This window comes from Apteryx rowi, unplaced genomic scaffold, assembly GCF_003343035.1.
Source record: "Apteryx rowi isolate R43461 unplaced genomic scaffold, aptRow1 scaffold_359, whole genome shotgun sequence".
Taxonomy (NCBI): Eukaryota; Metazoa; Chordata; class Aves; order Apterygiformes; family Apterygidae; genus Apteryx; species Apteryx rowi.
Genome location: NW_020450074.1, coordinates 683,911 through 698,081, shown reverse-complemented (window position 1 = coordinate 698,081; position 14,171 = coordinate 683,911). Strand labels below are relative to the sequence as shown.

General features: G+C 37.5%; 1 protein-coding gene across 1 annotated transcript in view; it reads right to left on the bottom strand.

Annotated features, from left to right (window-relative positions):
* The window catches only part of MYO16 (myosin XVI), a 312,759-nt gene that overhangs the window by 192,134 nt on the left and 106,454 nt on the right, over nt 1-14,171 (bottom strand). The window contains exons 8-9 of the mRNA XM_026073032.1: nt 4,204-4,279; nt 2,793-2,946 (exon numbers count right to left, since the gene is read on the bottom strand). Of these exons, the coding sequence (XP_025928817.1) occupies nt 2,793-2,946; nt 4,204-4,279 (230 nt within the window). The remainder of the gene's footprint in view (nt 1-2,792; nt 2,947-4,203; nt 4,280-14,171) is intronic.

Here is a 14,171-nt window from a genome sequence, read left to right as displayed (position 1 = left end):
ATCATTTTTGAGCCCCCGTTTGAATATTGTTTTCTTCTGCTTCAGAAGTGAGTTTAGCAGCTAGAGTCAAATATGGTCACAACACATAGTTATATTAAGTCTTGTAAAACTATCACCTCAGGCTAAACATACTTCCTTCTATCAGAAGAGTAAAAACCAAAGCTTTGCTTACCCCTAAATCAAGAAGGAGAACATAAAATGCAGTGAACATTTACTGTGGATACAATATAGACTAAAGGAAGAGTAAATGTGGGCTTTTATTATGTGGTCCTCTTTGTGGTACTAAAAAAATTGTTTGGTACGCAAGAGTGGCACAGACATTCATCTTCATCCTAGTGTATTTCATGGCTATCTAAAGGCTACTTTAATAGAGCACGAAGGATGGAATTCTTTGCTTTCAACACTGGCCATTGAAAAGGTAGGAATTTCTTTGAACCAAGTCATCTAGACACCTCCATAATTAGCTAAGAGAAACAGGCACTCTGGAGGATAGATAATTCAATATACCTTAAACAGATATCAGGTTTTGTTTTTCACTGTTGAACAATCTTATTACTACAGAGCTGAGGTGACTTACTTTGAAAAGATGCCTGATTTTCAGGTGACCATAAAGTAAGATTAGACATACTGCTTCTAAACAGACTGGAAATATGTAGACGTTGTATGGATTATCCACAGTTTTCCACATTTTCAGTAGTCACAATTGGGTCATGCACGGGCCAAAGACACCAATTTTCTACCTTCCAAGAGCTCTCCCATGTCAGAGGAATTGCTGGCTTGCTAGCAAAGTCTTTGCTGCCCTGCTGCACTGATAGCAGGACCTGAGCTAGTTAGCGCAAAGAAATCCCTGAGCCTAAGACTGCTGAAAGTCTGGAGAATGTATGTACCAAAGAGGAACTACTTCAGGCTTACCATAGCCTTGCATTTTCCCTCTACGCATTTGCAATGGAGCACTGTTGAAGTCAGTGTACTGGGCTAACCAGACCTTTGGTTTGATCTATTATTGTGTTCTCATGCAGGCTGTTTAAGCACCACCAAACTAGCTGTGATCACATGCTGGGACTAAGCTGCCAATAGATGCTCAGTCAGCTTCCACACATAAATCTGTTTCCTTCGTTTTTCCATTCAATGGGCTTTGCTTCTCTAAGACTTCTGATGAAGTTCATGACTCATGGCAGTTTTGTATTATTGACATTTAAAGGGTAACCACTTAGAAATCTTGCAAAAAGTAGCTCTCTTCATCTACATTTCAGGAAGGAAAGGGTAAGGAGAGAAGATTCTCAGAGCACTTCCACTTTGCCCCAATCATTTATTTCAAAAGTTGATGGGTTTGAATGTAAAGAATAGTATCTAGCACAAAGTTCCAGAATATAAGACACTTGGAAATGAATCTAATGGTCAAGAGCAACAATGAAGATATCAATGTCTCTGTAACCTTTAAGAAGAACTCATTTGATAGGTATCATTATAATGTCACAAGAGATTCTACTTCTGATACTAAACTGTTTACCAATAATAGTTTTTCTTTATGTTTGAGAAAATAAAGCCTTATTTTTACACCTCAAAATTCAAACTTCTGACTTGCCTTAAGACTGTTGAGGGCCACATAATTTTCAAGAGCATGATTCAGGATATTCAAACAGTAGATTAGACTAGAGGACTGCTTATTTCACAAACAATTAACAAGCATAAGAAATTAATAATTTCATAAGCAATTATGTTCTAAATCCAGGTAAGCACATTAGTGTGACTACCAATCACCCAGCTGAAACAATATTCTGGGTGCATGAAATATGCATGAAATATGCAAACGTTACTATATATAAATATATCCTACAGAGTTCTGAATTCAACAAATTGACCATTTCACGACAATTGCTTATTTCTTCCAGATTTTAATGTATTCCAAATACTCTCTGTAGACCATAAAGTAAAACTATTATGAAATAAAAGCAAATATATGTTCTCCATCTCTCTCTATATAATCTGAGTTTTTTGGTTTAATATGCTTCTGAAATACACTTTGGTGGTTGACATAGAAAAATTAATGACAATATTTCACAAGCTTACACACATGCTTCAATTACACAGCAACCGCATACTGCATGAAGAAATCATTTGAGCCTTTTAAAATTCTCACAGATCACAATATCTGGAAATGAGAATTTAAGAAACCAATCTGTCCTGCACTACCATAAAACTACCATTACTGCTTCATACGCAGCTTCCACCTCTGCTGACATACCATGACAGTCTTCTCTTAAGATTTGTAAAAATATAGGAAAAGGTCAAAATTTAAAATTTAAGATACAAATTGACTCTATAATCAACACAATACTGAATTTTAAGCTCATGCTGCTGAATTCTACTTAATTCCACCTGAACTTTACACAGTACAAATCTAACTACAAATCTGTAACAGTCTGGAGCCATATCATTTTATCTGTTATTGCTTTTATTATTTTTACTTTTAGGACTTGTCCCTGCTTCCCTCATCAGCAATGGTAGTTTTACTAAATTATTCCTAGCTATCTTATGATGATTGGGTTTACAGTATTAACCTGTAATAATTCTGCTAAGGCAGCCCTGGTTATTTTTACTGGCAATTGTAACAATGTATTATATTATTCATAGTCTGTATGTATAAAATTAAAGTTGACAAAAAGAGATGAGAGATGCAAACACAAAAGAGGATTCAGAAAAATTCCCAAACAGAAGACATATTTGACTGTCAAAGAGAACTCAAACAATAATCTGGCCTCAGTTTGTCACTCTTAACAAGACACACTTACAGTTTATTAGAAAGCGTGGGCAGATCGTGGATGATCTCTTCATATGGCTCTTCTTGAGATAAAGTAGAAACAGATAAAGGATCTTTCATTTTTTCCTCCCAGAAAATTTCAGCCTTTAGAAGCATTTCCTCAATAAACTCAGAAGCTGCAATATCTAAGACATTGGAATAGCAAGATATGAGACCAAAGACAATAGTGGAGAAAAGCTCCTTTCAATTCAAATCTTTAGATCAGATTAAGATTAAGCATCTGGCTAGATAAGTATTTTGTTAAAACAAAAAGAATTGCTTCCATATTGATCATAAAATAATAGTTGAAATTACTGGGGGGGGGAAACAAAGGCAAGGTACATTCCGTATGAAATTAAGTTATCATTTACAAAACCTCAAAATTCACATATACATATTGCACACACAGAAGTGGTAAAATCAGCTGTGTTTGCATACAGTTAACTTGACTGTGTTAAATACATGTGGACCACTCTCAGTTTGGTCCACAGTCTTTTATCCAAGTACAAATCGGCATCTGTCTAATCACAAAGAACTTTCCTGAGGTTAAGTGTTGTGCAGTTTCATAGAAGAATATTTTCAGATGATACATTATTTTGAAGCATAACGTATTTTAGTTTATTACACAAAGGGATTTTCTCCTTCTAATCTGACAGAAACACTGTTCAATCTTCTACATTCCTGAGTTCCTTCTTCATTTTATCCTAGACCTAGAAGGTTGCATATGCATCCGTTTTTTCTCTCCACCTGATCTAACATCACTGATGTTAGCTCCGCTTTGATCACTGGACTAGACCAGATGATCTCTTGAAGTCTCTTCCAACCTGAAATAGTCCATGATTCTATTTCCTTTAAAGTCAGTACTTAAGTTCTCTGTCACTCTGCAAACTAAGAAGGTGCCTTCTACTATGGGAAACAATGGATATTAAATTTGAAAACTGCATGCTGAATTTGTGTTTATTTAACAGCTACAGGGATTCCAATTTACGGCTGCCTGAAGCCATGTACTATCATCAGTCGAGACAGGGAGAGGAAAATCAGAAAAAAGTCACCAAGAAAGTGTAAATGCAGCTACTACAAAGGCACTGAAGAACTCATGAGGGAGAAAAATAACTGAGAATAAATGAGGAGTAAAACTAAGAAAATATCATCATTTGATATGACATCCTGTGTGATCATGACTAGCAGTTCTCAACACCATACAAAAAACATATGCACATATTCTTACGTGTATGTAACTGTCTACATCATATACACTGTGTATAAATATTTATATACATATACACACACACGTGTGTGTGTGTGTGTGCGCGCGTGTGTATGTGTGACGAAGCAAACAAGAAGGAAAGAAGATAGTCTCACAACAACTAGTGCATGCAAAATGTGTACAGATTTCCACCTACCTGAAGGCTTTTCATTATTGCAGTTAAGAAGATTGGGATTTGCCCAGTGCATCAAAAGCAGCTTGACAAGGTTTGTCTAAAAATGGACAAAAATAGAAGTTTTTGAAAAGGCAAAAGTAGGACAGGGATATTGCAGCCATCATTCAGTTTATTCTGTCCTTCCTGCACTGGTTGAAATCGTATGACAAACCACAAGTGACATCTCCAAAATTCCAGCTGCTGCAGCTACTACACACACGTAATATCCAGTTGTCCCATGATTTTACTGTATCATCAGCATATCTCCACTCCCCAAAAGTCTTCCTCCACCCTTACAGATGCAAACAAATCCATATCAACATGGAAAAAACTAGCCCTTCATCATCACCTGTCAAGACTTAGATCACAAACATTTCTTTACACCTAACTAATTCACCAAATGTGTAGTATCATTGCCAAAGGGGTCTGAATCACAGCCACCATGGATGGAAATCTGTTCTCTGTCACTAGTAAAAATTGGGACATCTATCTTACGTTTACCAAACCTATTTAACCTACTAGTAATGGCAGCAATTAAAAGGCAGAATATCATCAATGACAAAATGTAACATATTTTGTGACATATTTTTCAACTCCTGCAAGAATGCTGCATGCAACTGTTTTAGCAAGCTTTTCTATCACTGCACTGAAGTCTCTAGAGATATTCTCTATCAAAGACTGTAGCAATGTCTACTTTGATAAATTCTTTGGTCAGAAAGGAGCAAGAAAATGAAAAAAAAGCAAAAAATACATTTAAAATGTGAGCTGAAAACTGAACAAAAGGAAAAAAGTTTTTGCACTTTGCAAAATATACTGAAGAAAATAGAATTTATAATATAAGTGTAACCTACAGGGAAAGTGAGGAAGAGCTCAGAGGAAACTAAGATGTGCAGCAAAGAAAGGATTCTTTAGAGCAAAGAAGAGAGTAAAAGAAAAATGAGACATGGATTGGAAGGCAGTAGGGACTGGATAGCAATCTGGCATGAAAACAAGAAGACAGTTTAAATAAATAAATAAATAAATAAATAAATAAATAAAAGCTAAGAATGAAGGAAATCATTGAAAAATAAATATTGAAACTCAATATGAATTCAACAGACAGGAGGCAATTTACTAAGAAAGACCATGATAAGCAAGTACTATCTAAATACAGAACTCCCTCCCCCCCAAAAAAAAACCCCCAACCACGCTCTAGTGACACAAAATGAGAAAATATTGTTGCTCCTCAGCTTTTTAATGCTGGCTTTCCATTCTGGCAGTAACAGCAGAGAATTCAGCAAACTGTGGAAATGGGGAGGAAGCCATGACAGCTTTATTTCCAAATCCAATTAGCCCTGCTTTCAACTTAGAAGCCTCAACACATATATCTCTGTGTTTTTTCATTATGAAAAAAACAGAACATGCTTATTCACTGTGCAGACTAACTCAGCAGCAATTGCATAATCTCGTTAATGGTAACTCTGAAAAGCAGTGGTAGTTTCATCAACGCAGTTTTTTAATACCATTTCAGTTTAGTAACAGTAGACAGCTTTTTGGGTTACCAAAGTTTTGGATTTATGCCACAAGAGGTCCCTYCCGTGCTGTAACGTCAATGCTTCCTGCTGTCAAAGAAATAATCCAAGCTGGAAATCCTGGATGCACATCACCAAGACTAAGATATTCAGGTCACTGCTAATTTCAGTTACCTGCTCTTGGATACAGGAGTCTGTCTGTGTCAGTTTTAAACTCAATTTGTTTACATGTTTTAGAAGCCAGTTAAAATTCAGCTGTCACATATCTTCAGAACTGTGCCTAACAATGGAAATGTTTCTAAAACAATTACTGCAAATCACTGCTATCCATAGGCATTTCAAATGTAGAAAGAGCTACTTATAAAGCAGATATGACTATTTTAAGAGAAACTGTAGTATCTAATGAAGTATTGTGGACCCTAAGAATAAAATGCCAGAAAACTGTTAATGTGCAAAGAAGATACATTTTAATCCTTATTTTCCAGTGTTGTCTTTGCCAATTAGTATACATGAAGGAATGAATAAGGGATGGCTCACGGGCAGAAATACTAGTAATGGCAATTATTTAAACTATATGCTTACAAAATGTCACTTGTATGGTTCTCCCCTAGCCTTCTAATTATTAACTCAGTATCTTCTGAGAGGACTCCAGGAAATCTCTTAGACCCTACTCTTCTCTTTTCAGTACTTATCTCTGAGTACTCTCCTTCACAAAATACAAACCTTCTCTGTACAAACAAAGCACAGCTCTATCTCCCTAGTCTAGGTGTTCTGTCCAAATTACAATTTTTCTCTCTCTCTCTGACATCTCTTCCTGGATGTCTTGCCCTCTGACCATTGCGAATGCTGCTGCAAGGAATATTTCCTTATCTCACTCCTTTAATCTGAAAGTCCTAGCTTTTACATTGTCCACTGGCTCCTTCTCTTTGCAAAACATACACCGCTTGTCCTCATTTTCAAAAGGCTTCCAGAGACGGTCCTTGCCTTATCTATTCCCATTTATTCAGCATTCAGACTCCAGTTCCTACCACACATCATCAGTCCGTGACTTGGCCTTCATTAATGCATTTGCAAATTACTATTTCTGTGCTTTTTCCAGGTGGTGTCTCGCACTAGTAAGAAATTCTTCATAACATCTGCAAAATTACATTGTTAACCTTCATTCACAACTGGTTCTGATGTGATGCTTTACAAGGCAGAGAAACAGTTTGGTCACTGCCATTCTGAAGCTATTGCAGAGAAAATCCCAGCTTCTTTGTGCCCGAGATAACAAATCTGTTGATATATATGTAGGCTGGAATTATACAGGATGAGTAGATAATGTCTATTACAAGAATAAAGGTGGAAAGCTACTATAAAGCCTATGTGAGGCTTGGTTCCAAGTTTCCTCCAGGTTCCTGTAGAAGAGATATTAATATAGTAGCACAGGAACTCGGTTTATGTTTTAGGGGAAGTTTCAGAAACCCTGATATTTACATGGATACATTTTAATGTCATTGCTAATCAAAAATGAAACATTTCTTGTAGCAAGTGAAAACCACACTGAAACATTGTTCTGGTTCTTTAGTAGATTTTCTTTTTAGGAATGAATGAAACTCATGGCTACAGTGTATAATTGAGTCAACTACCTAAACAGACTCTCCCTCTCTCATCCCCCAAATATAAAACCCTCAGCACATAAATCAATCACCAAATTGATAAGACAAAGAATAAGCCTCTGAAAGGTAGTGTTTTTCCCATGAGAGCTAATATGCATGCCCTTTCCTCAAGGGCTTTGGTTTTAGGCTCTTGTTGCCTTCATTGCCTCATTGTAGGTCCTGTAGACCCATTAGAGCCTGCTCGAAGAGAGCTGGCTTGGCTGCTGCTGGCAGCCTGCCCACATGAGGCTCCTCAGCATGGACAACCTGCCCAGGCACTTCCTCGCCTTCTTGGACAAGACTTGTAGCCTGGTTCTTTGCTATCTGCTTTCCATCTTTTTTCTGTAGAGCAGCCTCTGAGCAGCCACCATTTACAGTGCAGCATTTTAGAGCTGAGCTCTGAACTACGGTGGTTTTGGAGCTATCTCACAAGCAGCTTGGCTGTCGGCTGCAAAGCTGGGGGATGTGGTCCCTGACTGTGGGTCAATTTTAAAGTTACACTAGGGTGGTCAAGTTTAAAATAATGATTTCACTGTTGACATAATTATCTCTAGAGGCAGAATGCAGAAATAGACATATAATAGTTTTTACCCTAAGGGAAAAGTGTCCTCTCTCAGTCCTTGGTATGAAAAGCACTCATCTATTTTCACTGCTTCAGACAAGCCAATCCATGGCTTATCTTTCCAAATTAGGAAAATACAAAAAGCTAATGTGATAAAAGAAGTGTTAAATAGACACTCAGTATCATTTACCATAGAAAAACAGCACAGTTGGAATCATGTTAGTCTCTAAAATTTTATTTTCCATTAATACTTTCATTGCTATGGTAACACAGGCCTTTTATTTAAAAGTAGCCAGTGACAGAAGACAAAAAAAAATATTAAGTAGGGCAGTATTTCAACAGTGATTGTACTCTACTGTTATAAAGTTCTAACTGTCAGATTTAACTTCCCTAAATTCCTTTCCAACATCATCACATATACTTTAACATAGCAGAGGTCATCTACAACTTTTCCAAAGAGACCATTTCTCCTCCATCTGAATCAATCAGTTAGTAAACATTTAAAAATTTGAATATTCATGGAAACAGGAAATTCTTGATGAAAATTATTAAGAAAGATTATACTAATCACACCTTTACATTGTCCAGATTAAAGAAAAAGTTTTGTGTGTGTGTGTGTGTGTGTGTGTGCAAATGCTCAACGTTGAGCTAAACAAGACAGAAAACATGATCAGATGTGCAAGCAGACTGCTACAATAAAACCAACAGAACCATATTTTTCCCAAAATAGTACGTGATTATAACCACTATTTTCCTGAGTTTAAGCAAAATTTATGAAGATGCTTATCTGAGTTGTTCTTTCGGGGAAGTCAACTTGGCATGTTATTGTTCTGATTGGGAGATCAGGTTGGTGGGAGAACCCAGTCAAGAATAATCAAGGTTTGATTAGCCATATACTAGTCTTTCAATAACCATAATATAGTCAGAGGCAGAAGGAAACAGAGAAACCATTTTCTGAAAAGCACATTGAAGGCTTTTTCTGTCACCCTTATGAAAAATTCAGCTAGTGACTAGCCTTGGAAAGAGCCCAGTGCGAAGGAGCTTTGATAGAATTATTAGCCAATTTCTATCTCCTTGGACTGGTTATCCTGTAGCATTTCAGATACAGTGAACACTGATCTGAGCTTGTGAAATGGCTTCATACAGGAAGTGTCTTCCTTTTTCTTTTCTTTTTTTTTGTAAAAAAGAAAACTTTGTGCCAGCATATGAATTTCCTTGCACCCGAATATCATACCTCACACATGAGATGTGCATTCACAGAAGGATCATGCGAACACCCTCTGATAATGTAGATAAGGACAGATACTACACACACAAATTCTGCTTCGCCTTTGCACACCAGCTGGAGGTAAAGAGCCCTCACTGGTAAAAAATACAGCCTTCCTGCTGCAGACTTAAGCTTTACTCCTCAAAGGAAATGTTGTGTGACTCAACATCAACGGCAGCAATGCTTATGATCTAAGCAGCTAGAAACATATATAAACATATGAACAAAGAAAACATTGAAAGGAGGGGGACTGGAACTAAACAGCTCTTCAAAGGTAATGAAACAAGGAGTACAATACTGAAATTAAAAAGCTATAGGGAAAAAAAAAAGCTGCATAAATAAGTTAACTGCTAGAGGCACATTACATAGCCTTCAAATACAATTTCCCCCTACCAAAATTGAAGGCAGGGGAGTAAGTTCCACCACACACAAAGGTTTAGCTAAGAAAGCCAAGCACAGTTTCATAAAACACAGGCTTAGGTGCACAAATGTTGGCCAGCTGACAGACTGTGAGGCCTGTTGCCACAGATAAGAGACTGAAGTGGCAGAATAAGAAATACGGGATGAGCAGTAGCAATCAAAATTCCTCGGGAATCCCCCTATACACTGCAAAGGCAGCTCCAAGCTGCTCTCAAGCCACATGTTAGTTTTAGTGCAAGGGACGTAGCTGGAGAGCAGAAAAAATGCTCCTGAAAAGTGTCTCTCTTCCTCTCCTTTCTGGTCTAGTATTTTCTTCTGAAGCAATACACAGGATGCTACATCTGTGCCAGCACCTGCAAAGGATGAGCTGCAGGCTCTGGCTGAGCTTTGCACTCTTGAATTACTATCCAAGCCTCACTGCCACTATCTCACATCATTTTTTCCTTTTCTCCACCACTGGGGAGATACCTGATAAAGCTGCAAATTTAGAGACCTGGAGGTTTTATGCTAATGGACTGGTGTGCATAGCAATGAATATGTATCATCTAATTTGCATTCACCTGCAACAGTAAATTCCTTCTATCCCTCACTCTTCTTCCCTGTCAAATCCAACATTTCTCTCCATACCTCTCTTTCTGTTTCAAAGTCGGACATTTCCTACCACCCTTCGTGATCTGGTTCACTTCAAATTTTTGTTCATTTCTCCCACCCCATTTTTGATTCCCCAGGCCCTCTCTTTCTATTCCCTATATCTGAATCTTCCAGCTATCTACATGTACTTCCACCTATCTCCCTAACCTGTTTTCTTCTATCCTTTTCTTGGTGCCATTACCCCTTTTTTGAGTCAAGTCCCTTTTTCTTTTCCTTCCTGACATCCATACCTCAGTTCTTCTTGAGTAAAAACTCCCTACTCAGCTCCTGCATCAGTATCCCGTCTGCTGCCACTGTTCAGGTTCCACTCCACTTTCTCTGGATGTGGTCCCATGTTCTCATCGACAGTGAAACAAAGATATATAATAGTACACAAGTGGATTGACAGCCTTAGATTGAAATTAGTATTACTTCGCAACACAAACCTCATGATATTGTGTGACATAGTGAAATTCCCAAGTATTATTTTAATCTTTAAGGTGTTTAATCTTTAAGGTGTTTATTCACAAGTAAACAATAGGCAGAACACATGAAAAAACACTGGTTACACCAAAATTGTCAGCAGTCTAGAAGCTTCATCACTAAGATAGCTTACATCTGCATTCATAAGAACATGTTTTCAGTTGCTCATAACTTTGCTAAACTTTACTTCACTGGGTTTGAAAACTGGTTGTTTACCTCCCTGTGTGATTTTTGCTATCCACTTTTCTAGGATTGCTGCATGTATGTGCTTATGTTTCATTTCTTAAAAAATTAGACAGAAAGATAAATCAACCAAAAATGAAAATATGGGAAAATATATTGCTTAACCCTTGGGAGCTCTTTTACTATAAGCTCCAACGTTCGCATGATTTGAAGTCTTCATATTAGACAGAAGATGAATTATGTGGGTTGAGAACATTCTTTTGTTGTCACTTCGGAAAACTGCCAAAATTTAGCCAAGTTTCAAACCTCTGAAAAAATCATACCCATCACATGCTTATAAGAGAGCTTTAAGATAACAGATAAATCAAAGAGCCCACCTTTGTTAGCATAATTACTGTTGGCCTAAATATTAGTCTAACCAGTATCAGTGTCTATTAGTCAGCAAGAACTTGGATGTCTCAAAAATTTGCAACAAAACCAAAAAAAATGAGATCAGGGAAGTAGTCTAGATGATGACGATGATTATTATTATTAGTTCTGTGGTGAAAATGCTGTAACTTCAGGCTAGCCATATATTCAGCAGATAGAATAAATAAGATCAGATAAGTCATTAAGTAAAAAGTTACTTAGAATAACACTGGAGAGATGTGTTGAACTAATGGACTGTGGTGAGAGTAGGCACTTCACTAAACATCAAGGATATGAAGAGGAAAAGTGCAGGTTAGGGACTTGTATTCACTTAAGCTATTGGGGAGAAAACCAAACAAAACCAAAACCCAAGACTGGGACCTTCTAATTCCTACCATTTGGGAGTAAGGTAACTATTGGACAATTAGAGTTGCTCTGCTTTGAGTTTTGAAGATCCCATCCTTGTTTTCCATTAAATAGAGCATATGGCTTAGAAGACTGAATCTCCCTTGAGGCCAAAGCCCTGTGCGTAAACCCCAAACAAGAGCAGTATCATTTAGAGGCTAAGCAGCATTTTCTCTGCAATTGCAGGTCTGATCCATAATACTGCCCCAGACACAGGAAACCATGTCTGAAACTTGTTACAGAGCTCCCTTCTTAATATGGAAGAGAAGACGAAGGTATTTTTCCTATCTGAGTGTGGAGGAGAGAAGATCTTAACGACCTGCGGTCAGCAAAGTGGAACAGATTAGAAAAAGGAGGTCAGGGGAATGAGACTAGCAGCAGGGAAGAAAGAGTAGAGGGGGAAAATAGAACAGAGCATGGATAAAATGCTGGGATTTGGAACTAACAACATGAAAGAAGTGAAGTGTAAGGGCAGAAGAAGAGAGATTTGGCAAGGAGCCAGGACATAGGTAGGGGCAGACTAGACAGACAAAGAAAATGAAAGAGGAGAGTGACATGGTGAGGAAAACAACCCACTGAGATTTAACAAGGGAGGACAGGATTTTGAGTAAGTGGGAAAAAGGGATAAGTGTAACAGAAGGGCAGGGAGGTTGGCATGAAGCCAAAGTAGAGGAGTGAGAAAGCTGAGATGAGAACCAGGGAGAGGAGGAGGGACAGAAGCTGGCTGTGCAAGAAATTAGGATTGGGATAAGAAGCCTAAGGAAGGGATATGAAGCCAGGTAAATAAATAGGACAGTAATGTTAAAATGGGACTACAATAAAGACAAGAATGGAACAGATTGAAGAAAATGGAACAAGTAAGGTTACATGTGGGAGGAATGAACTGAAAAGCCTGTGTCTGTTTATATACAGAGCTTGGAACAGTCCCCAAGCATCACCACTACCTTTCTGTTAGTGAGTTTGTTTAACATATATTGCCTACATATATACCTTCTCTGTCTCCGGAATAGTTCACATAAAGAAGGACAACGTTACATGTTTTCAACTGCCTAAAGAAGTGACTAAGGTCAGTTAAAAGTTTTTCTTCAGCAGTTGAGCCAGGTAGCTGTAAGACTGATAACCTAAATTTCTACTTTTCAATCCCCCCAGGAAATTAGAGAAAAATAAAATAAGGCAGGAAAAATATAAGATGATGATGATGAGGACGATTAAAGATGCTTGTGAGTCATGTGCATACAAGTTCTATATCAATACCACACAGAAAAATCTTAAATCTGGCACTTCCCAAAGTTTGTGCCTGTACTGTCTTATTAGCTTTCTTTTTCACATATATCTCTGGTATTTTTATATAAACACACATATATATGTGACAGAAAGTTACTATAGTTGGCATTTCAAGGAAAATTAAATTTATATTGATCAATGAGACACTGCAATGATCGAGCAGAATATATAATGCAGTCCATGCGCATCTCAGTTTTAACAACATATATATAAACATTGAAAATTTTATGTTTTTGTGAACTGAGGTTGCCCCTAGTCTGTTTATGAAGCTCAGGCTCGTAAATGTATTTTCTTATCATTTGGTATTGTGTGAATCTAGCTTTTCTTGCTTTAGTATTCTGTATCCACAATTAGCATTTGAAAGATTTATAGAAATCTCCTGAATATATTGAGAGTGAAAGAAAGATATCACAGGCAGAAATCCCAAAGTGCTCCCTCTGCTTGAGGGAAATGAGTGTAATTTGATCTGAAGGGAAATGCTGCTGTTCTACCTGAGTATCATCACGCAGGCCAAAGAAGAACAAAAAGACTAAAGAAAAGAGGGTGAGATATATCTGGATAAAACATTCTCTGGAGGATTTTCTGACCATAAATGAAAGATTCCAACTGCTTGACAGGGAAAATATGTATCCCCTGAGTGACTCTACTCTATTCCTTTTGAAATACTGAACAAGTATACCCTTCTTTAGGCTCTTCTCATTGAAAACATTTGTGGAATGTGTTTGCTTAAGTCCAGAAACTGAATTCAAAGGAGCTGCTATGACAATGGCCAAACTTGAATGAGATTAAGTATGACTTCTTACATTGAGTTCAGGTATCTCTTTTAAGTTGAAGCATATTCTAATGATTCTGAATTTTCAGTCTAGACATCAGAATGCACTTAGAGAAAAGAAAATGAAGCTACAGTTCATGATTGGGTCTAAATGACTAGTGTGACTGGATAACGAGGAGCACATTAGACAATGCAATACCTAGGTGTGTTCTCTCAGACACAGAGTCCCTCCCATGGTCTGAAAGAAATGCTGTATTTGGAGGAACTAGCTAGCTAGACACATATTATTCAGTCCAACCAAACAAGCCAAGCAATTGTATTATGGGATAACATTCTTACAGGATGGCAATTTTATTCACACATTTTGAAAATGATGCAGGATGTATAT